A 27,632-nucleotide genomic window follows, 5' to 3' on the forward strand; every position below is an offset into this window, starting at 1 on the left:
CATTACAAGCCCCGCCTCTGCTGCAATCTCGGATGTCGGCACGTCGCCGGATTGTCGGCCATTTCCGGCCATTCCCGCCAACGTCTCTCGTTTTGCCCACTCCCACCACCCTCTCACTCTCGACATGCGGCCAAGCGTCGTCCACCTCGTCTCCCAAAGCGTCCCGCGCCGCATATCTCCCCGCTCGTTCTACATGCTTAGATACCACAAACGGACAATGGCGACTGCGCGCGAGCCGGACGTGACGGCCGAGTTCGGGGGCGAGCGCAACGTCGCTCAGCTGCACAAGATCAGCCGCGACTTTCGGAGTAGGTCTCCTCGTGAGCGCGACGCCTAACGGCAGGCGACACGCTGACGGTGCCGACGGATGCGCAACTGCGCGCGGCAGCGACAGCGACGCGCGGCGACGACGTGTATGCCGAGGACGCGGATGTGTGTGCGCTCGAGCGCCGCATCGCGCTGCTCGCGGGCAAGGAGGCGTGCCTCTTCGCGGCGAGCGGGACGATGACGAACCAGCTCGCGATCCGCTCGCACCTCGTGCAGCCGCCGCATGCGGTGCTCGTCGACGCGCGCGCACACGTGCACCAGTACGAGGCGGGGGGGATCGCGCTGTTCTCGCAGGCGACGACACACACCGTGTCGCCGAGAGGCGAGCACATGACGGCCGAGGAGGTCGAGGGCGCGCTGCAGCTCGGGAGCGACGTGCATCGCGCGCCGACGCGTCTCGTCTGTCTTGAAAACACGCTGAGCGGCATCGTGTTCCCGCAGGCCGAGATCGTCAAGATCGCCGCCCTCGTCCACGCCCACGGCATACCGCTGCACCTGGACGGCGCGCGCGTGTGGAACGTGGCCGCGCGCGCGGCGGACGAGCGCGGGCTGGGTACGGGGGAGGACGCACTGCGCACTGTGCTGTCCGACCTGCTGGCGCCGTTCGACAGCGCGTCCCTCTGTCTCTCGAAGGGTTTGGGTGCGCCGATCGGGAGCGCGCTCGTCGGCCCAAAGAAGCTCGTCGACCGCGCGCGCTGGTTCCGCAAAGCGTTCGGCGGCGGGTGGCGGCAGGCCGGCAGCCTGGCCGCCATGGCGGACCATGCGATCACGCACCACTTCCCGCGCTTGGCGGGGACGCATGCGCTCGCGCGCCGCCTCGCGGCAGGCCTTGAGGACGCGGGGTATACGCTCGCCGCGCCTGTGGACACGAACATGGTGTTCTTTGAGCCGCCGCGGGGCATTACGGTCGACGCGGTGGGGCAGGCGCTCGCGGCGCTGCCGGACCCCATTGCGATTGCGGGCAACCGGTGTGTGCTGCACCACCAGACGAGTGCGGCGGCGGTGGACGAGTTTGTGGAGGTTGCGCGTCGGCTGGTGGAGGAGGCGGGGGAGGTTGGGGAGGGCCGGGAGGGGCGAGAGGGGCCGGAGCGGAAGCGCGCGAAGCTGGGCTACTAGACGGGCGAGGGCTAGTAGACATGTGCGGGCTACTGGATGCGCAGGGCGACTAGATGCACTGGGCTACTAGAGGGGTGTCGCAGAAGCGAGGGCGGCGCGCCAAACTATGCCACTACATCTGGAGACGCTGGAGATGCTGGCGACGCTGGTGACGCTGGCCTTATGCATGATGGTGTACGACGTGGGTAGCATGGACGCATGGTGTTGTCGTTCTGCCGATCTGCAGGCAGGGTTAGAAAGCATGGAACCGCAGTCGGCACGGCGCCGGTGATAGCCGAGAGCCGACATTCCACGATCTGGAGTCGACGCTTCTGACTCGGACAGGTGACTTGTGACTTGTGACTTGTGAGCTTGGACAGGATATAAACCGATCGTCTGCTGTCTCTAGACGTCCTCGTGCACGTCGGAGCAACCTCTCTCCCACCCAACAATGTGAGCCGTGTCTCTCACTTCACGAGCCACCCCGCCCACGCCCACGCTCACGCCAGCCCTCTTAGCCCCCACCATGATCCACGTCGGCCTCCTCCTCTTCCCCGGCGTGCAACAGCTCGACATCATTGGGCCGCACGACGTGCTCACCGGCCTTCCGGAGGTGCAAACCCACATGGTCTGGAAGACGCTGGACCCCGTGGCGGCGTCCACGGGCCTGCGCATGTTTCCGGACACGACGTATGCCTCGTGCCCACCCCTCGACGTGCTCATCGTGCCGGGCGGCGGGGGGGTAAACGCGCTCCTGACCGACGCCGAGACGCTGGTCTGGCTGCGCGCGACCTCGCGGCGCCTCACGCACCTCTGCTCGGTATGCACGGGCTCGCTTATCCTCGCGGCCGCGGGCCTGCTGCGCGGCCGCCGGGCGACGTCGCACTGGCGCTTCCGCGAGCTCGTCGCCGAGGGCGGCGGCATCCCCGTCGCGGAGCGCATCGTCACCGACCGCGGCCAAGAGGGCACGTATACCGTCATGAGCGGCGGGGGCGTGACTGCCGGCATTGATTTTGCGCTTGCGCTCGCGGCCGAGCTGGTGGGGCAGGACGAGGCGATGCGGAAACAGCTGTATCTCGAGTATGCGCCGGCGCCGCCGTTCGAGGCGGGCGACCCCGAGACGGCGCCGGCGCATATTTTGCAGCAGTCGCTCGAGGCGACGGCGCCGAATGTCGCTGCGCGCAGGGAGAGTGTGCGCGCTGGGGTGGCGATGACGGCCAAGCTGGAGGCGGAGGGAAAGTAGATGTAGGCATGAAGCTGGGTATGTGGACTGAGAGTTGGACGGGGCAGCGACTGCCAGTCACTCAGAGTATGGCGCTTCGAGAACTGTTATGCTGTCGCGGTGGTGAACTGGGGCTTTGCTGCGAGCACGTCGAGCGCCGAGCGCCGAGCGTCGAGCGTCGAGCCCGTCGAGCGCCGAGCGCCGAGCGTCGAGCACACCGAGCGTCGCACGAGAAGCCCAGTAACAACCCCTCCTGGCTCTACGGAATCTCAGCCGAGACACCGCGCCCCCACGCTGGTCTTCCCGATCGCCGCGCATGGCTGCTCTGTCCACCAACCAACCCCGGTGCCGGCGGCTCGCTCCCGCCTCGCGAATCTAGGCATCAAACGTCTCTCTACTCGCTCCATCCTTCTGTGGTGAGGCACTGTCATGTGTACCTCATGCTCACCTAGTCGCCATGTTTGTCGTGCCACGCCAGTGCCTGCTGGGCGACGTGCGGACGATGCCAGGCGATCAGGCGATCAAGCGAGGACCCGACACCACGCGTCGCTTCGCGTGCCTGCCCTGTCCCGCCGGGCTGAGCTTGGATCGAGGGGATCAGGGATCAATGAAGTCAGGGTGCAGGGGAGCGGCATGTGCGCGCGTCGCACGTCGCGTGGAATGGGGGTGGGAACGCGGGGACAGTGACACAGACCCTCAATGGCGGCACCCCTTTTCCTCGGCCATCCTGCCAAGCCATGAAATCCTTAATCCGACCAAACATGCACACACCCACGCCCACTGCCACCCCCGTCGCCCCCGCCGTCAGTCATCAGTCGCTCGCCACCACTGCCGCCCCGCTCAACGTCCCGTCCCATCTCAAATACATGACCAGACTAGCCGGCCCGACCGCCAACCCCTTGCGGCTCCCGTCGAGGGGGCCGCAACAAGCGGCCGCCCATCAAGGGTGTTGAGTGCCGCCCCTACCAGAGGGTGAAAAAGAGGAAAAAGGCATACCGAATAAGTGTACGGGTGGGGAGAGGGAAAAAAAAGAGAAAAGGGGGGGGGGATGTCTACTCTGATACAAGGGAGTGACGTGCGCTAGTCGGCCAGCGAAGAGCGCGAGTTGGGGAAGGGGGAAGAGTATAAGATGCCAAGTGATCAGGCATCACACTCTAATAGTAGTAGTAGTCGTAAAGAAAGAGGGAATGCAAAGCGCGTACTAGCCGTACACGTTTAGAAGCCCTCAATCGTGACATCGTAGATGCCGGTGTTGTCGCCAGTGACGGCCGCAAAGGCCGAAGGCGAAAGGTCGAGGTCCTTGCAGCCACCGCCGGCGCACGAGTCGACAATCTGGACGCTGGCGCAACCGGCCTTGCCGCAGACGTTGACAGACTTGCCGCAGAGGCCAAGGTGGAACTCGGAGGTGCGGACGGCGGCAATGTAGTCAGAGTTGGAGAACTTGCGGTTGAGGGTGTAGCAAGCGACGGTGCCGGCCTCGAGACCGTGGTTCTGGGCGGGGTCGACGACCGAGTAGGTGGTGATCTGGCCCTGGCGGCCGCCGTTCGACTTGGGGGGCTCCTGCTTGGGGGGCTCCTCCTGCTTGGGGGGCTCCTCCCACTTGGAGGTGGGCTCGGGCTCGGGGGTCCAGGTCGACGAGGGAGTAGGCTCGGGGGTGGCCGAGGACGACGACGAGGGGGTGGGGGCGGCGGCGGCGGCGGCCGACGACGACGAGGACGAAGCCGACGACGACGAGACGGCCGAGGCCGACGAGATGGCAGAGGAAGCGCCGGCGACAGCGTTGTTCTGGACGGGGGCAGCGACGCCGTTGACGCAAGGCTCGTTCTCGTCCCACTCGTCAGTGGTGGCGGGGGCGTCGGGCTGGGGCTGCTTGTGCGAGTGGCCGTACTTGCGCTGGCCACCGTACTTGTGGCCGTGGCGACCTCCACCGCGGCGGCCGTCACCGCGAGCAGCCTCGGGGGTGGGGGCGGCGGCGACACCGAGGGTGAGGGCGGCGAGGAAGGCGAAGGTGGTGAACTTCATTGTTGGTTTTAGTTTGGGGAGGGGGGGAGTTTGGAGGTGGAGAACACAAAGAGTGACGGGAGAGTGTAGTAGAGGATAAATAGCTTGCCTGCAAGCTAGGAGAGTGTTGTTACGAGTGGGGGGGGGGGGGGAGATTGTTGACGGATGAAGAAGAAAGAGGAAAGAGGGGGTGAGGGGGGTTATATATGATGGGGAGGGAGAGAAAGAGGGTGGTCAGAGAGCGAGTGTGGTGTGGTGTGGTGGGTGGGTGCGAGGGCTGAGTGAGCTGGAGTGAGTGAGTGAGTGTGAGGATGAGAGAGAGAGAGGAAGGAAGGAGTGCGACGTGGGTAACGGGGGTAGGGGGGAGGGGGGGGACAAGGTGCGGGAGCAAGCAAGGACCAAGGACCCGAGTCCATCGCGATCCACCGAAAGGAGGGTGGTTGCGACATCAGGTTTGGAAACAGAGGTCACCTTGTTCAGGGCTCCCCCGTGATGAGGGCACACTCGGTCGGTCAAGTGTCAGGGTTTGTGTGCAGCACTCAGGATCTCCAAACGCGTCCAACCGCGTTTGCCCGCGTCTGCCGCCGCGTCTGCCGCGTGGTGTCCCGCCGTCTGGCACTCTCGAGTTGTGCCTTGAGAGTTGATGAAGATCCTGGAGCCGTAAACCTGCCAAGCCAAAGATCACAAGTGGGATGGATCCTCCGACTGCCTTTGAGGGCGACGCCATGGACGCCACGGGGTGGGACCTCCTTGCTTGCCTTGCTTGCCACCCCCGTCACCCCCCGATTCTTCCTCACCCTCTCCCTACCACGCCATAATGTTCCAGGCCTCTACAATAATCTCTTCCGAGGGTGGTGGTGGTGGTGGGTGGTTGAATCAGGCCTGGGCACGCTAAACGATTGTCACCCCCCGGTGTGTGTGTGCAGAGGGCGTAGAGGGGGGGCGGTGATGGTGCGGGCGATGGTGCGGGCGATGATGATGCACAGGACGAAAGGATGCAAAGGATGCAAGGGAGACCCAAGCCATACAAGCCAGACCCATCGCCCATAGCCCATAGCCCATAGCCCAAAGCCCCTCCCATGTCCATCCACCCCCCGCCCCAAGATCCACATCTGCCGATCCGTGCGGCGTGCGGCGTGCGGCGTGCGGCGTGAGAGCATGAGCGCAGGCACCACCACTCGCATCCACTCCACATCCAGGCCCAATGCACACCCAATGCACAACCCAAGACTCGCGGATCGCCCCAACCCAGCCGCCGAAGCATGACGCGGCAGGGGCAGGGGCAGAACATCCACCAAGCACCAAGCACCAAACACTCCAATCCCCCGGTCATTCTGGCCAAGCTTAACCCCATTATGCCTCACCCAAGGTTGTACAATAGTTCGCGCAGTCGCAGTGTTTGCATGTTTGGCCTTGACCTCTTGACCTCTCCCCCGCCCCGCTTTGCATCATGACGATAACTTTTACCCCCAACCCCCGAAATACGCTCACCCCGCCGCCGCCGCCGCCGCCGCCGCCGCCGCGCGCCGCTGATGCTCACGGCGTGCAGCATCTCGCCAAGCGTCTTCTACCTTCCATGCCTCCCTCCTCCCTCCCTCCAATATTAACCCGTCCCTCGGACCCGTCACTTCCCCCGTGCCCCTCCCACCTGCCAAACTTTCCCCTCCCCAAATACACGCCAAGCAATTGTGGCGTGGCCCAGGCCATTAGCGGACCCAAATTCGCCCTTGACTGCGCCCGCGCCGATCTAAGGCCCTGAGGCCCTGGTCAGAAGCACTATAGTCAGAGGCTAGGCTGGGCGATCAAAATTGTGTAGAGCTTGTGCAGGTGGACGGTGGAAAGGTGGACAAGCCGGAGACGGTGCAAGCTGCAAGCTGCATGGATTCGCAAGGATTTCGGGGGCTCCTGGATTGCTCATGTCCTCCGGAGGGATTCCGGGGGTGCATCAGTGATCAATGAGGCTTAGCTGCGCTAGGGTGTAAGTCGGACATGCCGACAAGTTGGCGTACTGTCGCGCATGTCCTGGACATGGCAAGCCTGGCCACGAGCTGTTCAATGTGGTCGTCTCAACGGCCATTCTTACCAGGTGGCGAACATCCCCGCCACATGCTCACCTCCACCTCTGCCTCATGCGGTCTTCACATGGCCTCCACATGGCCTCCACATGGCCTCCACATAGCATCCACATGGCCTCCACATGGCCTTCACATGGCCAGCGCCACCCACCTCCACATCTCCGGAGGCAAATCTCGGCCAAGTCCGTCCAACGTCCTGTCCGTCCACCGTCCAGTCCGTCCAACGTCCAGTCCGTCACTCCATCTCCAGCACCACCCACCCACCCCGCACCATGACCCGCCGCCCCCTCCCCCCCTGCCGCCCAGGCTTCAAAGACCACATCTACAAGGTCACGCACTCCGTCGAGCTCCCCATACGCGTGTGGCCGCCTCTGAAGCGGAAACGTGATGGATCCGTGCCCTGGTTGTTGTGGATTCATGGCGGTGGGTTTTGGTTGCGTGGGGTGTCGTGTGTTTGTGTGCGTGGGGCTGACTCGTCTCGTCGCTTTCGTCTGCGCTTGCCTGCTTGCTCTATCCTTGGCACACGCTTCCTCTCCTCTCCACTTGCTCATGCTCCTCCTCGCTCGCTCGCTCGCTCGCTCTCCTCGCGCTCGCCTCATTGCTTACTCTCCTCCTTGTCGGCTCACTCGCCTCTCCTCCTCTGCGCTGGCTCACCTCCCTCCCCACTCCCTCCCCACTCCCTCCCTACTCCCACTCCTTTTTCACCCACTCCCCTCTCCCACCCCCCTCCCCACCCACGGCCATACTCACCCATCTCACTCACTTTCCCCACTGACCCCTTTCGTCCTCCCGCCTGTCCCCCCCCACCCTCCCCCCCCCCCCCCCCCCCCCCCAGGCGGCTACACCGCCGGCAAGTGGACAGCGCCCACAGCCTGGGTCACCCGCGCCTTCGGCGAACACGGCTACGCCATCGCCTCCGTCGGCTACCGGCAGCAGCCGCACGCGAGCATGGCCGACATGCTCGGCGACTGCCTCGCCGCGGCGGCGTGGTGCCGTGCGCACCTGCCGCGCCTGGTCGGCGCGGACGCCGACGCCTGGGTCGTCGGCGGCTCGAGCGGGGGCGCGAGCCTGGCCTGCCTCGTCGCGCATGCGCCACTGCACGCCGCCGCGCTCCCGCCCCCGCGCGTCCTCGTCGACGTGTACGGCGCGCCCAACGCTGCAGACGACTACCACCACAACCCGTACCGCAAAGTCGCGGTGGAGGAGTACTACGTCGCGGACGACGCCGAGCTCGCGGACGCGCTCGCGGACCGCGACCCGCGCAACGCGGTCACACAGAGTCCGTGGGCGTACGAGATGCCCCCCGCCGTCCCGCTCGCCGAGTGCCGCGCCGCCCTCGGCGTGCCGGACTTTACGCCGGCCCGGCACCACTTTGCGCGCAACGACTTGTGGAGCTACGTCGCGAAACACAGGCTGCTTATGCCCACCGTGTTCCGCCGCGAAGAACATACGCCGCGCACGTATTGGGCCCACGTCACCGCACACTCGGCGTACCACCTCCTCGACAGGGCAGAGACGTACCCCGCCACATTCATACTCCACGGCACGGCGGATGTCGACGTCCGCATACAGCAGTCGTGGGAGTTTGCCGACAAGCTCCGCCGAAAGGGCGTGCCCGTTGCCGAGGTGTATCCCGAGGGCAAAGGGCACATGTTTGATTTCGAGCTTGTGGTGGGTTATAAGACGAGCCCGGGCTTACACAGACTCCCGAGGACGAGGGGTGGGACGAGTGCATCGAGGCGTGTTTGGACTTTGTGGACGAGCATATTGGCGTGGGGGGTGGCGAGGGCAGCGGGGATAGGGGTGGAGGCGGCAGGGAGAGTACTGCGTTGTTGAATTAAACACCATCTCATGTTGTGATGATCAAGTGCTAGATGCGAGAAAACAGCACTGTTGCATGTCGTCACGTTCAGGTCCGAGACGCGAGTCATAATAGCTACACAGCGCTTTCAGGCGCCAGCCCCGCCGCCTCTCCCACCCCAGCCTGCGTCGCGCGCACCCCCGTTCGCCCTCCCGCGCACATCCTCATATCGTCCTCCCCATCCTCCCCTTCGTCTAGACCATTCGCCTGTCCCCCGTCCCCCTCGACCTCCTCTACCTCGCCTCTCGCCCCTTTCCCCCCTCACCATCTTCCCTCCCCTCTCTCCCCCCTCCGCTCCCCCCTCCACCTCCTCCCCACCCCCACCCTCCCCCCGCGCACGCTTCAACAGCCCGCTCTTGCTCAACACATACTTCCAGAACCCGTCCACCGCCTCCCGCTCGCCCCACTCCCAGTCAAGCGACACCTCGCCGGCGTCGGAGCCAGTGATGCGCAGTCGCGCGCGGAAGAGCGGCTCGGATGCAAGCGCCGGCGCTTCGCCGCGTTGTGCGGCGCGTCGGGCGGCGCGGGACCATGTGTTGGCCATTGGGGCGAGGGTGATGGGGTCGTGGGCGTGGGGTTGATCATCGGTGGAGATGGCCTCGTCGGCCCCGTCTTTGATGGCCCGCTCGTCGGTGGCTCGATCGTCGGTGGCTCGGTCGTCGGAGGCTCGGTCATCGGGGGCTCGCTCGACTCGGTCGTCGGCGGCGTCGCCAGTATTTCTCCGGCTCGACTCCACGACTTCTGGTGCTCCTGCTTCTTCAGCCGCCGCCGCTGGCTCCGTCTCGCTCGACGCAGCGCCTATGCCCTCCTTCCCGCTCCCCCCGCAGGTTGCAGCCGCACCCCCTCGCGCCCCCGCCCCAGACCACAGCCCACACTCCTCCAGCGCCCTGAACACCACCCCCGCTATCTCCGCCCGCGTCCGTGGCGGATCAGGCTTGATCGAGAACGTATTTGGCGGCGGGAGGAGGCGGGCAAAGCTCGTCGTGGGGTCGAGCATGGCCGGCCGCGTCATGCTCTGCCATCAGCTACGCAGGCACTCCGAGTCCCACTTACATCTGGCAGCCGCTCCTTTCCGTACCCCCAAATCAGCACCCAGCGCGCAGTCCGCGCCTGCCGCAAGCTCACAACATAGTAGTTGTCCGTGACTTCGCGCACGCGCCGCACGAGCGCGTGCAGGCTCTCGTACCGCCCCACAAGCGAGGTGAACCAGCGCACGGGCAGACCCCGGCTCTCGGCGATCATGGCACCGACAAACGCCTCCTCCCCGCCGCGCGTGACTTCCTCGTTTGCGGCGGCCGTCGGCGCCGCTGGTGCCGGCCCGGCCTTGCGCGCACGGCTTGCTTCCACCTCCGCCGCCGATGCGAAGAACGGGGGATTGCACATCGTGAACGCGTACTCTGCACCGTCAAGATCTTCCCCCGCCGCAGGAAGGGGGAAGATGCGCCCCTCGGGCGCGGCAATGACGTTGATGCTCCCACCCGCTTTGTTCGCGGCCACCGTCTCGCGCGCGTGCGCGAGTGACGTCGCGTCCAGCTCGGTCGCGGTCATGTGCACGTCCGGACGCAGGCGATGCACTAGAAGCGCGTAAATTGCGACGTGGCCCGTCCCGATGTCAATGGCACGGACGGGGCCGGGGCCTGCGAGGTCGAGGCAGAGAAGGACGTAGTCGAGGCTGGTGTCAGCTGCCGCACACATCTGCCTGCCGCTCCAATGCACCACGGCGTCGACATACCGGTTGGCTACCTGGCATCAGCGCAGCCAGCATTACACGCACTGTCGGGCACAACCTGTCCTCGCGCAACCGGACGTCCAGATCAAAGTCCTCCTTCAACAACACAGTCGTGAGAGCACGCAGGGCGGCTGCATCGGTAAAGTCGATGTTGTTGCCGCGCACGAACGGCTTGAGCTCGGCATACTTGCCAGCGAGCACGGCAAAGTCAGGCCGTGCGTCGTTGTATGGGTTCTTGGGGTGCATGAGAGTGCACAAGCAAAGTCTTGATGGTGAGCTGCCATCATCCTGGCCGGGCACGGCACGGCACGGGTGGAGGGCGTGCCTGGATCGAGGATGGAGATAGAGGGTTAAACACGAGTTCCATTCCAGGCTGCTGTCATTCATCTGTCGTCTTTGCCATTCTCACATCCCCGTTCTCTCCCACGTCCAATCTCGCTGCCATCCACTGCCTCATCACATGCCCTCTCGCCGCCGGAGATCAGTCACCCCTCGCGATCCCGACCGCGCCGCGCGCGCCGCCCAGTGAGCCCCCTCGGCCCTCGGCTGTCGGCCGCGCTCCCGTATATCCAGGCTAACCCCAGACTCGGGCTACGGATCGCGCATATCGGCACGCTGGCATTCACTGCGGCCATCTTTGCGTATCTCACCTCGCTCTTCCGTCTCGCCCTACTGTCGACAGCGGTAGCATGGGCGTTTGCCGCGTCCGTGATCGGTACGTCGACCGCCATGTCTCGCTGGCCACTAGCCAAAGCTGAACTTGCGCCCCGGCGGCGTACTCCGCCCCCTCTCCCGTACTCACGCTAGTCCTTGCCGCCAAGCTTCTCGACGAACGGCCTAGTGCCGCACGCAGAAGACGTCGCGCACGCGTCTGGGCGAGCGTCCACGCCCTCATCCGCGATGGTGTGCGCATGGTGAGTTGCAATACGTCACGTCATGTGCTGAGGCCAGATTTCGTGTGCGTCCGGGCGCGCTGCGGCCGGCATGGCCATGTCTGTGTCGTCGACGCTCGCGTCCCCGCTCGTCAGCCCGGCCAAGGGTGCCCTCTCTCTCCCGGACGAGACCAAGCTCGACGAGGCGCTGTCGCCTGCATCCGGCGCGACACTGTCACCCCCCACCCCGCCCAAGCTCACGCCGACGGTGTCCGCGTCCGAGTCTGAAGCGGGCGCCCGCGCAGAGGAGCTGCTGGGCGTGCTGGCTTCCTTCCCCGTGGCGCTGCACCACCATATTATTGGGCTGCGCGCGTTGCCGCATCCCCCGCTCATCGACCTTCTCCCGGCCGGATACTTGTCCTCACTGAAGCGAACTGATGCGCGCGTGCGCTTTGCGGCGAGCCACGCTGGGCCGAGCGGATCGGGATCGCCGCATACCGCCAAGAATGGCATCGCGAATGGCGTCGAAAAGGACGGCAGCGACGACGAGAGCGACGGCGGGCTGGGCGCGCGCCCAGCGAAAAAATCGAATCTTCAGACACCTTATCCTGCAAATCTCCCGCTCTCGCTTCTGCGGCTCATGGAGGCGTACATCCTCGGCCTTGGCGGCCTGCCTGCTGAGCGGGGCGGATGGACTGCGGTGCAGACTGAACGCGCACTCGACGTCGTCAAGGGCCTCAACGTTCAGCTCTCCATCGCGGAGGGTGTCTACGACGGTGAGGCGCGCTGATCGACGCCGCGCTGACCGCCAGAACCACCACCACTGATCGATGTCCGGCTGTGCCTCAACATTGCATTGGCAGTTCTGCCTCTGTGGCTGGCGACGGTTGTGCGCGGCTGGATGGCAGTGCTGCTGACGATTGCGGTGTCTTCATGGGCGAAATTTGTGCTGGAGCCTGCACTGACTGAGCCTGATCCTGCTTGTGAGTTGTCGCGTGGGCTGCAGGGTCGCCCCTCGCCCCTGCCGATCGCCGCTCGACAACCTCCACTCCACCTGCCCCTTATCGCTTACACCAGCCAATAACCATCCTCTTAAATGCACCACGCTCCAGACAGTGCACGAGGCCATTGACACCTGTCCCGCCCTCGCAAGGTATTACCGTGCACGGCTTGTCGCGCGCGTGGGTGCCGACGCCCCAGAGGTCAACGAGCACGACCGACGTAACCGGCGCGACCGGGACGAGTGGCTGCCGACTTTTAGTTGAGAGATATACGCGATCTTGGGCTTGGGCATGGGTGGGGTAAATGTAACTAGTAGTATAAGGATATGTATGTTTCTGTTTCTAGTGGTGGAGTAGGGCCGTGGGAGGAGGTCAATGTGATGTGATGCACTACTGTGCAGTACAGTAGGCCGACGAGAACGAAAGTGTTGCTCACGACGATGCAAGGCCGAGCGGAGCGTGTATAGAGGGGGCCCGGTTACGGCACCGGCTGCCATTACAGTACTTGTACCCGGCTGCAAGAGCCAATCACAGCGGGGCTAAAACGTCACTGTTTTCAAGATGAACGCGTCGCACGACCTGGGCGCCCCGCACGCCCAAGGCGATTTGCTCCCGTCTCTGTCCACGAGCCAACCGAAATGACGCTGATTATTGGCCGCGTCTCCGGATCTCGCGCTTAACCGGGGCACCTGGCACCTGGCAGCTCGCAGCCTCCCATCTCATCCATCCTCCGATTTTATACATCTACTCTCTGGCACCGCACAGCCACTACGTGTTTGCTCTCTCTTCCATCTCTCTCATATCTCATCTCTCATCTCTCCATCGTCTCATTAAAAATAATGGCCTCCACTGCTCCACTCAAGTCCCTCACTCGCGACGAAGTCGCAAAGGTACGTCCTCTGCCGCTCACGCGCTGACAGCAGCACAATGCCGCCGGCGACGTGTGGATCATCATCGACTCGCTCGTCTACGATCTGTCCAAGTTTGCGCGCCTGCATCCTGGAGGCGCCGGTGTCATTTTGGACAAGGACGTTGGTGAGTTTGCCCAGAGGCGGGGAAGGGTTGAGGGGACAAGGAGAGACGGGGTGTGAGGCGCCGTTGTGCGGTTGTGATCCCGTGGGCGGCAGGCACGCGTGGGATCGGTGGCTGCTCGACGCGTGTGTGTCTCTCGTCATCGTGAAAGCTGTGAGAGGTGCAAGGCGGCTCAAACGTAGCCCGAAGGTCCTGTGGTGCTGAGCGACTGGCGCATGGTGGAGAGTGCTCAATGTGTGCTCTGCGCCGCTGGGAGAAGCGCAGCCCACAATCGACGGCTCTTCCACTTCTGACTTGCCGCTTCGATTCCGGTCACCTATCATGCTCTCTCTCTCTCTCTCTCTCTCTCTCTCTCTCTCTCCCTCGCTGACTGGCAGCCGGCAAGGACGCCACCACAGTCTTTTTCGGTCTCCACCGCCACGAGGTCCTCACCAAGCCCCAGTACCGCCGCCTGATTATCGGCCAGATTGAGGGCGAGAAGGAGAAGATCCGCACCCCCCAGCCAGGAGACCTCTCTCGTGTCCCCTACGGCGAGCCCACCTGGCTCAACCCCGCCTACCACACTCCCTACTACAACGAGTCGCACCGCAAGCTCCAGAAGGCTATCCGCACCTACATCGACTCGGTCATCTACCCGGACGCCCAGCTCTGCGAGGCCAACGGCAAGAAGGCGTCTGACGTCGTGCTCAAGAGCATGGCCGAGAACAACCTCAACAAGATGCGTCTCGGCCCTGGCAAGCATCTCCATGGCCTCACTCTCTTCGACTCGGTCAAGGGCGAGGACTACGACTACTTCCACGAGCTTGTTGTCACGCAGGAGATCACTCGTGTCATGGCTCGTGGTTACGGCGACGGCCTCAACTCGGGCATGGTCATCGGTCTTCCCCCAGTTCTCAACTTTGCCAAGGAGCCCCTCCGCTCCAAGGTCCTCAAGGAGGTCTTCTCAGGCGAGAAGATTATCTCTCTCGCCATCACTGAGGCGTTTGCCGGCTCTGACGTCGCCGGCCTCCGCACAACCGCTGTCCCCACCGAGGACGGCAAGCACTACATCATCAACGGCACGAAGAAGTGGATCACGTGTGGCCACCACTCGGACTACTTCACCGTCGGCTGCCGCACCGACGGCGGCCTGACCGTCTTCCTCGTCCCGCGCGGCGAGGGCGTCGAGACCAAGCCCATCAAGACGTCTTACTCGAGCGCGGCCGGCACCGCCTACATCACCTTTGACAACGTCAAGGTGCCCGCTGAGAACATGCTTGGCCCCGAGAACGGCGGCCTCTTCGTCATCCTCTCCAACTTCAACCACGAGCGCTGGATCATGTGCTGCTCGACCGCACGCACCTGCCGCGCCATCGTGCAGGAGTGCATGCTGTGGTGCGCGCAGCGCAAGGTGTTCGGCAAGCCGCTCCTTGCTCAGCCCGTCATCCGCAACAAGCTCGCCTTCATGATCTCCAAGGTCGAGGCCATGCAGGCGTGGCTCGAGCAGGTCACTTTCCAGATGACCAAGATGAGCTGTAAGTGATACTCGTGCCGCGCAACGCAAGTGCCTGCACTAACCCTCCAGACAAGGAGCAGTCCAAGAACCTCGCGGGCCAGATCGCGTTCCTCAAGATGATGTCGACGCGGTACGGCGGCGAGATTGCCGACGACGCCGTGCAGATCCTCGGCGGCCGTGGCCTCACCCAGACGGGCATGGGCAGATTCGTCGAGCAGTTCCAGCGCACGCACAAGTTTGACGCCATTCTCGGCGGCGCCGAGGAGGTCCTCGGTGACCTCGGTGTGCGCCAGGCAATGCGCTCGATGCCCAAGGACCAACGCCTGTAAGCGTGCAGCGGATGGTAATGGTAGAAGCAAGCGTGTACACTCTGTAGCCGGACCGCGGTCATGTCATGTGAATAGTATCAAGTTTGTTTCGGGCGGGTTGGGCATGGCGTGAGCGTGTGAGCAGTCACCGAGTACGTGTCTACTGCTTGTGCTTTGGAAGTGAACATGTTGGCAAGGCCGAGCAAGCCGAACAGGCGAGCAGGCCGGACAGGTCGAGCCGAGCTAGGACCCGTGGCAGCTACCCAGTAATCCTATGCACTGCATGATCCCTTGTACAAATGAAATACACCCAACCGCATCCTCCGTTACTGTACAGCGTTGAGCTTGCTTATGATCTTGGACACCTTGTCGGGCCCAGCCTGTGCTCCGAGGACTATCGAGAGCTGGGTGAGGAACTTGTACTTGTCGTTTGCCTGGTCGAGGGCCTCGGAGAGCTGGAGCCAGACCTTTTCGCGGTTGATCTGCTCCTCGGAGAGGAGGATGGGGTCGGCGGCGGGCGGGGTGCTTGCGCGCGGCGCCTCGGCGATGCCGCGCTTGATCCAGCCTTCGACGGCGGGGATGGCGTCGGGCTGTCCGCGCGCAAGCACTATGCCGTCGGGGCGCACGATGATGACCTCCCCGGGCTTGGCGGCCCACGCGGCGGCGGCGCCGCTGTCGGCGCCGGGGGCCAGGCCGAGGACGGTGGTTGCTTCGTGGGGGAGGGCGGTGCGGAGCCGGGCCGCGATCGCCTCGACCTTGCGCTCGTCGTACGGCGCGACGGCGTAGACGCCAAAGGCGGGGCCGCGGAGCTTGTGGATCGACGTCACCTTGCCGTCGACGACAATCTTGCGGTCGTCGAGCGGCGCGCCGACCTGCAGGCCGTCGTGCGTCGTCGCGACCGTCAGCGGCGAGCGGAGGGCGTGCGTCGCGCTCGACTGGCGCGGGTTGATCAGGTGGTTGAACTCGGGAATCACAGCAGACACCTGCAGGAGCGCGTCGCGCGTGATCCGGTACCCGTCCGTGCCGGGGGTCATGATCAGCGTCGACTTGCCGGCGTTGGCAATGTTCTGCTCCCACGCATCGTGGCGTTCCTGCGAGTACGCGTGGAGGAGGTTGGGGTCGGCGTCGCCGTGCGTCACGGCAGCGAGCATCCACGCGAGCGTGTCGGCGTCCTCCATGCCCGAGTTGAGGCCGCGCACACCAAAGATGGGGACCATGTGCGCGGCGTCGCCGGCAAAGATGACGCGGTCGTGGCCGTGCACGAACGAGGGGAGGGCGAGCGCGAGCGCCTTGTAGAACGAGTGCCACTCGAGCGTCCACGGCTCCTTGGTGATGGTGCCGTTGTCCTCGAGCCACGAGAGGTGCTTGGTGATGCGCTCGATGATGGCCTCGCGCGTCGTCTCCTTCTCGGCATCCTCGCCCTCGAGGAGCTGGTAGTCGATGCGCCAGATGTCGTCGGGCTGCTTGTGCATGATTATGGTCGAGCCTGGGTTCGAGGGCGGGTCAAACCACACGCGCCGCTCCGTCGGCAGCTTGGACTTCCAGTGGATGTCGGCGATCACGTACCGGCCCTCGTAAGCTGTGCCCTTGAGGGTGAGGCCGAGCAGGTCGCGGATGCGGCTGCGGCCGCCGTCCGACGCCACGACGCGGTCTGCACGCAGCGTGCGCTTGCCGTCCGCCATGTCGACCGTGAGGGTAACACCTTCCTCGTCGGGCTGGATATCGGTGAGAGTCGATCCCCACAGGAACGTGATGTTGGGCTCCTCGATAGCCTTGGCAAGCTGGATGTCCTCATACTCGCACTGTTGGAGGTTGAACATGGGCAGGCGGTAGTTGTGCTCGTCCTGCGGCATCTGGAAGTTGAGGACCTCCTTGGGACGTCAGCGTGGCTCCTGCTGCAATGCTTGCTTGCGACTCACTTGGGCCTGGTAGTAGCTGCGGCCGCCGACCCACCCCAGGGCACGCTTCTCGACCTCGGCTCCGTAGCCCAACCGGTCGCAGATCTCGATGGTGTGGCGCGAGTAACAGGTGGCACGGGAGCCGTACGATGCCGAGGTGCCACTGTCAACAACCGAGACCTTGACGCCGCGCTGCGCCAGGCCGAGGGCGGTAGCGAGACCGACGGGGCCGGCGCCCACGATGACGACGGGAATACTGGTGCCGGGGGGCGTCGACTCGTAGTGGGCAGCTCCGTAGTCTGTGGGAGTGTAGTAGCGGTTTGAAGTGTTGGTCATGGCTGGAGAGGAGGAGGGAGGAGGACGAGTGGGAGTGGGAGTGGAAGAGGGCATGTTTCCTCGTCCTCGTCTAGAATATATATAAAACTAGATGATGGGGCGTGAAAGAGCGAGAGAGAGAGCGACGAGCCAAGAACAAGCAAGGAGCGAAAGAGCGAGCTCACAAAGCTCACCCAACCCAAAGAGCAGGCCAGGCGACGGATGTTCCGCAGACGCAACAACCCTCCGGCGAAACCAACTCGGTGACATGTGCGGTTAAACCAACTCGCCCTCTTATCCCTTATCGATTGAATGGCCGACGTGTGTGGTGGTAGAGTGCGCTGCACAATATACTCAATCAGCATGAGCTGGGAGGAGGTGACTACGAAAAGGCGTTGTGTGAGAGAGGAGATCGAGGATCGAGGAGAGAGGCTTGCGGAATAGCAGTCGAATAGCAGAATGTTGACGCCATCTCAGTTGGCTGGTGGACGGGATGTACGATGTCCAGGCGTCCAACTTGCGCCCAGATGATCATGTTAGCATCGATTCCTCCGTTACCCGCATGGTCGATGACTGATCGCTGGAGGCTGCATGCAGTATGCCGATCTGCGGTATTGCAGTCTGGGGCTTTCAGTAATTCTAACATGAGCATCAAGTCAGCAGCAGAAGTGAGCATTCAGAGCTCTTGTCAAGTCACGAAACTTGAGCGATGTGGAGTGGAGGCCGGATGTCGGGCAACTCGGCGGGGCGGATGCTCCCCGAGAGCGTGCCTCAACAGTCGTTTAGCCGACAAGTGGGGTCTCTTGCCCACATCACCGCGGAGCTCCCCTTTTACTACTCACACTGCTCAGTCGCTGATCACCTGCCTCCTTGGCTGCTCTACTGAATTACTGCTCCGCGCTTGAGGACCCACACATCAAGGAATTCATTCACCTAGCAGCTGCTCATTTGATCACCTGGGGATATACGCGGGCGCGGGGGCGCCGCATCGGCCGCGGCCCACGTGCCCGTGCCCCCACCTCCCATCTCGGATCAGCCGTGTGACTATGAACCCACACTCTCCCTCGAGACGCGGCTGAATCCTTCCAACCCACCAATCCTCCTGGCGCTCATACTAATGCTGTCTCATACTAATCATGCTAGTCATACGGAAGCGACGCACAGGTGCGTGCATTACAATGTTATCATCTCCTCATCTCACTCGCTCACTTACGCTCTCGCTCCTCGCTCACCAGCCGAACGTCTCACTGTACAGGTCGATGGGCGTCTGGCCCTTGTACACAGCGCCGGCCGAGTTGACGCTGCATACCGCGCGCCGCGCATCCAGCATGAGGGACGTGGGTCCGCACACCCCGACAGCCATGCCAGCAGTTTGTGCGGGCACCGCATCGATGTCGGTGCGGAGGAGCATCTCAACGTTCGACCGCCCACGGTGGAAAGTGATGGCGGCCGCCGCTGGCCCCGTGACTCCGTAACGCAGCGCCTTGGCCATGTCGGTGCTGCTTGAGCCCTTCTCAATCGCCTCCGAGCTCGACCGCGGGCTGACCTCCTTCGGCGATCCTCCGGGGGTGTGTACGGGCGTCTCATTTGGCGAGAACATGGGCGTCTCGGCCGGCGTGTCTTCATTCCCGGCGTGCGGGTGGTGCGGTACAGGACACTCTTCGGCGTTCGGCTCGTCCGCGAGGTGCGAGCGTGTGACAAAGATATCGACCCGCACGCGCACAGTGCCCGACCCCTCGGCCAGTGCGATGTTGAGCATAGGTGCGATCCATCCCACGGCAGCTTCCTCCCGCACGTTCCAGGCAAGACGCACGAGCGAGCACGCGGAATCGTCCTCGCGCGCAGCCTTGACGATTGACGCCAGGTGTGCGAGCACGTGTGTCACGCCCGTGCCGCCGGCGACGAGAAGGACGCCACCGTAGTGGTTCAGATCGTGCGGCGTGCCGTACGGTCCATCGAGGTAGCAGTTGACCGCGTCTTTAGTGGAGGAGAGGCGGTTGACCAGGCGGCGGGTGAAACCCGTCTGGGCGCGGAGGAGGAACACGGCCTCGCCGGACGCGTCGGGAATGTTGGCCATCGTAAACGGGTGCTGCTCATACCGGAGCTGCGCAACGCCGGGCATGGTGACGAACGCGTGCTGGCCCGCACGCCAGCGGAAGAGGGGACGGCGCACGCGGAGGCGCAGCACGTCGCTTGACACCAGCTCGACCGTGCACGCGCTGTGCTCCTCGCGCTTACTACGGAAGGGGAGGAGCCAGACCTTGTTGACGACGATCATGCGTCCGAAGCTCACGATGCGGTCCAAGCCCCACAGGAGGAGGCTGGGCCACACCCAGTGCTGGAACCAGCGGCTGGGACTGTGGAAGTACATGGCGACGAGAAACACGATGCCCATGAGGATGTGCACGAAGAGAAAGAGCTCGTACGCAACACGGCGCACCAGCGCAAAGCTGCTGAGGAACATGAGAGACAGCGCTGTGACACCGAGCACGCCAGTCAAGAAAATCTCGCTCCCCGGCCCGTGCTTGCCGAGTCCCTTTTGCACCCACTTGGCCCAGTGGATCCATGACGTGAGCACGCACACGCGCCCCGCTGCGCGATGCAGGTAGTTGAGCTTCTCGTAGCTGATGCCCGTAATGGCTGACAGGACGTTGTTCTTGGACGCAAGACCGACGATGAGGGGAAGCTGCATGAAGGCCTTGAGGTTAGCCATGGGTGCTTATGGGGGATCGCGAGCGCTAGGCACATTGTGTATTACAACTGCACTGTGAACTTACAGCGTACCCCATGGGGTTGGCAATGTCCAGGACCCCGTCCCAGTACGAAATCCAGAAGGCGAGGCCGAGCACGATGCCAGTATAGGCGGCAGTCCACCACAGCTCAGCAGCGTTGGTGTGCGAGAAGATCCAGAGCGGGAACACGCGCACGTAGGAGTAGTTGTTGAAGAGGGCGCGGGCTGCGGCGGCAGCCGTCGAAAGCCCAGGCTGAGCGTGCGGCATGGAGGCAGCGGCCGGAGCAACACCCAGGGGCGAACCCTTCTCGTTGGTGGCAAGGGTAGGCGATGAGGTCGCCGACGAGTGTTCGTCCGCGAGGCGGCGAGAAGAGCGGCGGCGGATCATCCAAGCACGAACCAGGCCGAACACGCGAAGGAGACCGAGAACGAACACCAGCCCCGTGATGATCCACCAGTAGATGCTGGGACCCAGTGCGCGGTGAGCCTTGCGCAGCGCCTTCCGGGCCTTGGCCGCGGGGTCAGCAGCATTTCCTCCACCCCCACCCCCGGCTCGTTCAAGAATGATGGTCACTAAATCAGCCTCGCCTATTCTCCCACGTACTGATGTGTCAACTTGTCGACGCAAAGGGACAGAGAGAGGGAGTTTTGTTCCAGTGGCCGACCGTCTCCTTGCCTTTCCTTTATAACGTTTTGTCAATCGCATGCCCCAGCGCAACTGCGTTTGCTCCGCCGCTTTTGTGTTTCCGCCAATGCCTATGCAGCGGCCGAAGGGGTGCCTAGGCAGTGCCTGCAGAGCCACTACATGCGCTCATCGAGATCTGAGGCTCGCTAGTGTAAGGCGCGGCGAGAGCAGCGGTCTTGCAGTCAGCGCGCAGCACTCATCGACGAGGGTGGGCCAGAACGTATGTCACCGCCGCACGCCAATTCGGCACCACAGTCCGACGCAGGGGCGTGAAACTTGGGGAGCCTTTTAGATTGAGTGTCATGCAATTGAGGGTTCGTCTGCACGATTCTAGAGCATGAGTTGTCGGGCGAAATCTCGAGCAACCAGTGAGGAGGCCCCGATGCCAAGACTTTCGGCCGCAATCTTGCTACTTTTAGAACAGCGATAATTATTCATCCATTTCCCGAGCTACACTGTACCGAACCCCGAGCCATCTCTACGCTGCCGCACCCTTAACTCTGAAGCACTCAGGTATCAGATCTGTGGCGCAGGCATGTGATTGCGCGATTGCGCCGGGACTCAGGCTTGATGAACGACTCTTGATGACTCTGGTGAGGGTTCCGCACCAAACCAAGCGTGCGGAACAGCAATGATTCGACCTGCTTGCAGCCTGCGGCCGACGGCAGGATGGCACAATCAGAACGGCATGGGAGTTTCCTCTCGTCATCTCACGGCAGACCGTGCCTGGTCAATGAACGATGTTCCAGCATGACTACCCTCGTGTCAGCTATTTTGGACACCATCCTCGTCCCATGCTGTGGCTCTCGGTCTCCTCTGCCACCCGTGATGCTGTCGCGGCCCTCGCTACCAATGTCGGAGCCGATGCAGTCAGCAGCCTATGCGCGATAAGCATTATGAAGGGCTCCATCGGTATGGCCCCACAGAGCAACAGACGCCCTCCGCAACACCGAAACTGTCGACCGCGGAACAAACCGCCCCAAGCATAGATTGTTCAAACCTTGACTTTGGGTTAGAGATGGGCTGGGTGTAATATGGAGATCCTCATTGGGCTGCGAAAGTCAATGCAACTGGTTGTGGGGGTATCTGAGAGCTGGGGTACTCACATGCGCATCCTGCTCGGCCGTGCGACGTCTCCCATCATTCATCTTCCATACCCAGTTCCGCCACCTGCATTACTGGCAGACCAGCGATGAAAGCCTGCATAATGCTCGGGGTGTACGCACCCAGGGCGCTGGCATCGAAAGTTACGTCGAACAGGTTGCTCCAACTTGGAAGTGCTACGTGCTTCTGACAGTACGGGTCAAGAACTTCGTGGTAGCAGCTGTACAATCAGCGCCGAGACCTCTCCAGAATGGACATCGGGAGTGACGTGCGTAGGTCAATGCTTGTGCGAGGCGACATCAGCTGTCGGGCCGGCGGGCCGGATGACCGACAGTTTCACCGGCACTGAACCGCATCAAGTGAGCCATAACATGCCGAGCAGAGCGTGATCCGGCCTTGCAATGAAGTAAACCCTCCTTCGCCTGATGCACTTGGGACTGCTGTCGGACACATTCGTCTCCGACAGAAGCGCGCAGAGAGGCCCCGGTGTGCCTCAAGTGTGTACCTCATTCTATCATGTTTGCATCGTAAAGTCAATCCCTGGGTGGCCACGGTAACTGTTTGTTGGATGTGTGATCCAAGATCTACACTCCACGTAGCCATCAAGTGCACTTCTCACACACGCGACGTTACATCGGACAGGATGCTACACATAACGACCATAAGCGCGTTCATTCGTACGCAGAGCGTAGCTCCGCGGCGGAAGCGGCGCGGCGCGTGGATGCGGACGTCCAGAGATCCGGGCATGTGACGACGTCATCTCCAAATCCGCTTCTTTCCTCCTTAACACGACAGCCCAGGATCCGCGCTGCGTGTAGTTCAGACAGGTTGCAACCTCTTCCATTCTTACCAGTGCTGAGGCTCAACCATAAACTAGAGATCGGCAGACTCCAACATCCATCCATATACAAACACCATGCTCCTCTGCCTCGCCGCCCTCGTCCCCACAGTCCTAGGAGTGCCAACGCGCCGCGCCATCACGCCCATCACCGATGGAGCGGCCGTTGGCGGACAGACTTACGACTACGTGATTGCCGGCGGCGGCCTCAGCGGGGTCGTCCTAGCTGCTCGACTGTCCGAGGACGCCAGCAAGACCGTGCTCGTGATTGAGGCTGGCAAGGACGAATCCAACAACAACCTTGTGAAGGGTCAGTACGTTGCTGGAGACCAGCTCCTGGTCTCGGCTGACTGTCTGAGGCGGACCGGTACCAGCAGGCCTTCAATACACCCGTCGATTGGGCGTATGAGACGGTCGCGCAGTCGAATGCCAACGGCCAACGGCAGATTATGCGCTCCGGCAAAGCTCTTGGGGGCAGCACAGTCATCAACGGGATGGCTTGGAGCAAGCCGCACGACTTTCAGCTTGACGCGTTTGAGTCCGTCGGCATCGCCGGTGTCAGCTGGGCCTCTCTGCAGCGATACATGCTTCAGGTGGAGAACTTCCATGCCCCAGACCCATCGCAAGGGGTAACATACACCCCATCATGCCGCGGCACAGGCGGCCTAATCGACACGTGCATCATCGGGACCCCGGCCAAGTTCGAGGCCGACTTCACGGCCGCATTACGGGGACTTGGTCTCCCGTTCGTCGATGATTTGACGTGCGGAACTCCCGCCGGCCTTGGGCCAATGTCTCACAACTCGTTCAACAACATCCGCTCGGATGCGTATCGCGCCTACCTGCTGGGAACGACCAAGCCGAACCTTACCATTCTCACCAGTGCCACAGTCGGTAAGGTAGTGCTCTCGAATGACACTGTTCCCCGTGCGACCGGCCTCGAACTGCGCGACTCCTCCGGCCAGACGTACACCGCCTACGCCCGCCGAGAGGTCCTCATGGCGACAGGATCGCTTCGCACTCCAGTTATCTTGCAGCACTCTGGCATCGGCCCGGCATCGTTCCTTGCGTCTGCTGGTGTGCAGCAGCGCGTTGACCTGCCAGTGGGTCAGAATCTCATTGACCAGGTGACGACGACGACCAACTGGAACATTGACGGGGCGGGCGGCGGCGGTCAGCCTATCACCTGGCCCCGCTTTGACGACCTGTTCAAAGACGCGGACGCCGTTCGCGCCCGTGGCATGCTCGAGAACAACCTGGGCGCTTGGGCGCAAGATGCGGTTGCCGCGGGCGCCGCCGGAAGCGTAGCGGGTATCCAGAAAGTCCTCGAGATCCAGCGCGACTGGATCTTGAGCAGGGACGCTGGTATGAGCGAGAATTACGACTACACATACGGTACAACGCTGGGCTGGGACTCATGGTTCTTGCTTCCCTTTGGCCGCGGAAGTGTGCGCATTACGAACGCAGATGCGTATGGCAGCTTTAGCATTGACCCACGCTACTTTGCCAACGAGTTTGACACTCTCGCGTCTGGCGCCACCGCGCGCTTCACTCGTTTGGCGTCGAACTCAGGCCCGCTTGTGGATCACGTCACCGGCGAGCGTGACCCCGGGAGCGCCACGAGCAACGACCTCGACGACTGGGCTGCGTGGGTCAAGACGCATTATCGCTCGAACTGGCACCCGATCGGCACGGCCGCCATGATGAGCAAGGAACTGGGCGGCTGTGTTGATGCGCGCCACCGTGTGTATGGCGTTGGGGGACTTCGAGTCGTCGACGGCTCAAATCTCCCATTCCAGCTCTCAAGTCACCTCATGACCGTGCTTTATGGGCTCGCAGAGCGTGCCGCAGAGCTCATTGCAGCCGATAACCAGGGCGACACAGGTCCAGGTCCTGAGCCCATGCCGGGCTCTGTGATTCACCCATTGCGCGACGCCACGATGTGTCTGGAAGCGACCGGCGACCTTCAAAATGGGACGCCCGTCGTGATTACCAGCTGTCGCAACGCTGCGTCTCAGAAGTGGGAGTTTGGCTCTGGATACACGGCCATCAAGCTCGCTGGCGGCAACTTTTGTCTCGATGCTGGCAGCTCTCCAGCGGACGGCGTCCGACTTAAGATCTGGCAGTGCTATGAGGGGATTGCAGCCCAGAGCTGGAACTATTCCAGTGGCGTCATCAAGCTTCAGAGCGCAGCACAGTGCCTCGACCTCACAGACGGCTCGACGGCTTCAGGCAACCCTGTGCAGACGTGGCAATGCTATGCTGGGTCGCAGAATCAGCAGTGGACGTCTGGCTGAGGGTTTGGACGGACTGATTCTGTCATGTGTTGTACATACCCATCGCTGAACCCAGACGCTATGCGCCCAACCATGCATCTTTACGTTTGTCTCCCGGTATTTCCCGTGTCTACTTGTGTTTCCGCTTATAGACTACTACAGACTACTCCGATCGGATGGCCACGCTCGTGTCGCCCAGAGTAACCAGCTGGTCCCACAGTTCGTCCATGTAGAACAGCCCGGCAATGTGGCCCCCAGGAACTGTGCGGAGGATTGCGTTGGGATAGCTGTCTGTAATCCATTGGTTTGTGGCGCCGCCCATATCATCAGCCGCGCCGCTGACAACAAGGATGGGTTTGGCGTGGGCATCGTCAAGGGTGCGTGGGTCGAAACCCCAATCAGAATGCAGTACCTCGCTGACCTCCATGAAGCCTTCCCATGTGTTCGCGACGGAGCGCACATTGTTCTCAGCCATGGTGGTAATAAACTCATGGTACGTTTTGCTGCGAGTGTGCAGCCACGAGTCCATCACGGCGCGCTCGTCCGAGTTCATCTTGTCAAAAATGGTCTGAGAGAGGAAGACGCGCGAGCCCTCGACAGTGCGCAGCTTGGGCGCGATGACGCTCGAGAAGAGCCTCTGCATGAAGCGGAAGGGCAGGGTCGACGGGGGGCCGACAGAGATGTAGTTGGGCCAGCTGAGACACTGGGCATAGTCGGTGTGGTATCTGAAAGGCGAGAAGCCGGCCATGAGTAGGGTAGCCTTGATCGCTCGGCCCTGTGGAAATTGGTCATACGGTGCGCCATGCAACATCTGGGCCATCGCAGTGCCGTAACTACCGCCGCCAAGATATAGGGCTTTGATTCCCTCCGGGTGCGTGTGGTCGAGCAGAGCACGGATGTCGGCAATGAGATTCAGATGATAGGGCGTTGATAGAGGTCGAGGAGACGTCCTGCCCATGCCCGTCGGCGAGGGCGAGATATAGTGCGCACCTAGCCTGGTGACTGCGTAAGGAAGTTCTGCCACCATGCCGACGCTGAACAGCCCGCTGAAGAAGAGGAAAACGACGCCAGAGGATATGTCACCTCCATCCGCGTACTCCAGCTGCCTGCCATTGGGAAGGGCGAGTATATGCTCGTTTGGGCGCGGTTTGATATTTGTCGCGGAGGTCTGCATCTGGTCAGCGATCAGAGATGTGGGTACCATTGTGGCGAGGCGCACCATCGCATCCGGATGAGAGTTCTGTGGATTGCAATAGTGAAAGTGCGCGCGCGTTTAGCAGGCAGTTCTGGAGCGACAGAATGTCCTTCGCGCGCGGTTTGTCATTCCGCACATCACGTGACCACTATGCGCTGTCATTTCCTTTCCGTGGACGATCAGAGCGCTCTGAACACGCTGTGCGGGCAATTGACGCCCAGACTGGCTCGCTTGACTTGGTAATGCACATCTTGAATCCTTGCACTTGACGTCTGAGGGTAGAAGGGCTGCTCTGCATCCGCTCAAGACTCCCAAGGACGACGGCTTCTCCCAGATGTCTGCGTGACACACTTCCCACTTCTGTGAGCCGCTCGAGTCGATGTCTCGCGCTGTTCTTTTGTTATAAGCTTATGTGCGCCCTCTTCCGCCCTGTTCTGTCGAACCATCGCTATTGTGCGCGTTATTTATCGCCGCTCCAGGCTAATGCTTACCATTACCAACGAGGTCTGGGGCGAAAAGCACATCCCGCGGCCGCTGCCCTCGCACGGCCTTGTCCCGCGGGCTCTTGGCATTGCGGCTCACGGCTCTGTATGCGCCGACCTGTTAGCGCTCCTAGGAAGTGCGGCGCATAGTCAATCGTGTGTCAATATGAACCGTGTGAAATATAAACGACAGCAAGCGTCGGCCTGGGTCTGCTGCGATGCCCGGAGAGTCCAAACATGCCCGACTGGAGACAGGTTCTCACAGTTATGATCGAAGGTCAGCTTTCGCACGAGCTATACCCATCCGCATCGACGAGGTGCGAGATCGCAAGGTTAGGAGTGGTCTGACCTTCTCTCGAGCCTTGTACACTGTGGATTTGCCTACAACAGGAATCACAATGCCCACAGTGACGTTACTGATAGTGCGACGAGCGGGAACTAGAGGCTGTGCAGCGGGAAGTGTATAAACCCAAGCAACGACGTCAATCTGCGATCAGTGCCATAGCAAGGTAGGCGACGAACACGCGCGACAATCTTATGTAGCAAAGGAAGCAATGACGTGAGGGGTTGTGTGAACGTAGCAACGGCTGTGGAGCAGCGGATCAGCGGATGCCGTGACGACTTGTGCCACTATCTTGGCGATGACAACCGGCATCGTCCTAGATGTGGTCACATGTTAAGTGACTCGCGGTTATAATCTAAGCATGCCTCCGGATCATAGTAAGAGCCAATGTTGCAGCCCTGACGCGGGAAGGTCGCGTTGCAGCACCTTTGTGTCGAACCAGTGCTATAGGCAGAAGCTGCATGTCGTAAGCTCAGGCTTAGCTCTGGCTTAGCACCGTGAGACAGAGGCGAACAAGTGATGGCGCCATGCACCTCGGCTCTATGCCGAGTGACAAGTCAAGGTTACGGGAGAGGACTGGCCATCGAAGGACACCCGCGTTGTTTTCCGCCGTGGCGCCGTCCATGCCCCTGGACGCCGCTGTTCTCAACATGCGTTGTCTGTGGATCTTAAGCTTCATACCCCTGAGTATGGGAACATAAGCTTAGCGACATCGAGATGTGCCACGGGATCCACACTCGAGGTTAC

At 62.3% G+C, this 27,632-nt stretch overlaps 11 protein-coding genes across 11 annotated transcripts; 6 read left to right on the plus strand and 5 right to left on the minus strand.

The window, feature by feature from the left end:
• Nucleotides 1–217: 217 nt before the first annotated feature.
• On the plus strand, nt 218–1,443 carry COLE_03165 (uncharacterized protein; the record flags this gene model as incomplete). The annotated part of the gene is made up of 2 exons (XM_018420597.1): nt 218–308; nt 344–1,443. The coding sequence occupies 2 exons, from the start codon at nt 218–220 to the stop codon at nt 1,441–1,443; spliced, it is 1,191 nt and encodes a 396-aa protein (XP_018274810.1).
• Nucleotides 1,444–1,948: 505 nt separating this feature from the next.
• On the plus strand, nt 1,949–2,665 carry COLE_03166 (uncharacterized protein; the record flags this gene model as incomplete). Its single annotated transcript, XM_018421618.2, has 1 exon — nt 1,949–2,665. One exon carries the CDS (start codon nt 1,949–1,951, stop codon nt 2,663–2,665), a length of 717 nt encoding a protein of 238 aa, XP_018274809.1.
• Nucleotides 2,666–3,859: 1,194 nt separating this feature from the next.
• COLE_03167 (uncharacterized protein) lies at nt 3,860–4,666 on the minus strand (the record flags this gene model as incomplete). Its single annotated transcript, XM_018424706.2, has 1 exon — nt 3,860–4,666. One exon carries the CDS (start codon nt 4,664–4,666, stop codon nt 3,860–3,862), a length of 807 nt encoding a protein of 268 aa, XP_018274808.1.
• A 2,326-nt stretch (nt 4,667–6,992) lies between these two features.
• On the plus strand, nt 6,993–8,561 carry COLE_03168 (uncharacterized protein; the record flags this gene model as incomplete). The annotated part of the gene is made up of 3 exons (XM_065626272.1): nt 6,993–7,168; nt 7,551–8,391; nt 8,424–8,561. 3 exons carry the CDS (start codon nt 6,993–6,995, stop codon nt 8,559–8,561), a joined length of 1,155 nt encoding a protein of 384 aa, XP_065482541.1.
• A 108-nt stretch (nt 8,562–8,669) lies between these two features.
• On the minus strand, nt 8,670–10,556 carry COLE_03169 (uncharacterized protein; the record flags this gene model as incomplete). Its single annotated transcript, XM_065626273.1, has 3 exons — nt 8,670–9,596; nt 9,635–10,260; nt 10,352–10,556. The coding sequence occupies 3 exons, from the start codon at nt 10,554–10,556 to the stop codon at nt 8,670–8,672; spliced, it is 1,758 nt and encodes a 585-aa protein (XP_065482542.1).
• A 214-nt stretch (nt 10,557–10,770) lies between these two features.
• COLE_03170 (uncharacterized protein) lies at nt 10,771–12,447 on the plus strand (the record flags this gene model as incomplete). The annotated part of the gene is made up of 6 exons (XM_018424587.2): nt 10,771–10,835; nt 10,895–11,025; nt 11,118–11,224; nt 11,262–11,958; nt 11,995–12,165; nt 12,260–12,447. 6 exons carry the CDS (start codon nt 10,771–10,773, stop codon nt 12,445–12,447), a joined length of 1,359 nt encoding a protein of 452 aa, XP_018275127.2.
• Nucleotides 12,448–13,022: 575 nt separating this feature from the next.
• On the plus strand, nt 13,023–15,039 carry COLE_03171 (uncharacterized protein; the record flags this gene model as incomplete). The annotated part of the gene is made up of 4 exons (XM_018424588.2): nt 13,023–13,073; nt 13,107–13,218; nt 13,593–14,729; nt 14,780–15,039. The coding sequence occupies 4 exons, from the start codon at nt 13,023–13,025 to the stop codon at nt 15,037–15,039; spliced, it is 1,560 nt and encodes a 519-aa protein (XP_018275128.1).
• Nucleotides 15,040–15,344: 305 nt separating this feature from the next.
• On the minus strand, nt 15,345–17,252 carry COLE_03172 (uncharacterized protein; the record flags this gene model as incomplete). Its single annotated transcript, XM_018425641.1, has 2 exons — nt 15,345–16,889; nt 16,938–17,252. 2 exons carry the CDS (start codon nt 17,250–17,252, stop codon nt 15,345–15,347), a joined length of 1,860 nt encoding a protein of 619 aa, XP_018275129.1.
• Nucleotides 17,253–18,459: 1,207 nt separating this feature from the next.
• On the minus strand, nt 18,460–22,498 carry COLE_03173 (uncharacterized protein; the record flags this gene model as incomplete). Its single annotated transcript, XM_018427057.2, has 3 exons — nt 18,460–19,929; nt 20,009–20,470; nt 22,433–22,498. 3 exons carry the CDS (start codon nt 22,496–22,498, stop codon nt 18,460–18,462), a joined length of 1,998 nt encoding a protein of 665 aa, XP_018275130.1.
• Nucleotides 22,499–22,667: 169 nt separating this feature from the next.
• Nucleotides 22,668–24,886, plus strand: COLE_03174 (uncharacterized protein; the record flags this gene model as incomplete). Its single annotated transcript, XM_018420071.2, has 2 exons — nt 22,668–22,907; nt 22,949–24,886. 2 exons carry the CDS (start codon nt 22,668–22,670, stop codon nt 24,884–24,886), a joined length of 2,178 nt encoding a protein of 725 aa, XP_018275131.2.
• Nucleotides 24,887–25,028: 142 nt separating this feature from the next.
• Nucleotides 25,029–26,039, minus strand: COLE_03175 (uncharacterized protein; the record flags this gene model as incomplete). Its single annotated transcript, XM_018424589.2, has 1 exon — nt 25,029–26,039. The coding sequence occupies one exon, from the start codon at nt 26,037–26,039 to the stop codon at nt 25,029–25,031; it is 1,011 nt and encodes a 336-aa protein (XP_018275133.2).
• Nucleotides 26,040–27,632: the final 1,593 nt, after the last annotated feature.

Source organism: Cutaneotrichosporon oleaginosum (genome assembly GCF_008065305.1).
Source record: "Cutaneotrichosporon oleaginosum strain ATCC 20508 chromosome Unknown ATCC20508_contig02, whole genome shotgun sequence".
Taxonomy (NCBI): Eukaryota; Fungi; Basidiomycota; class Tremellomycetes; order Trichosporonales; family Trichosporonaceae; genus Cutaneotrichosporon; species Cutaneotrichosporon oleaginosum.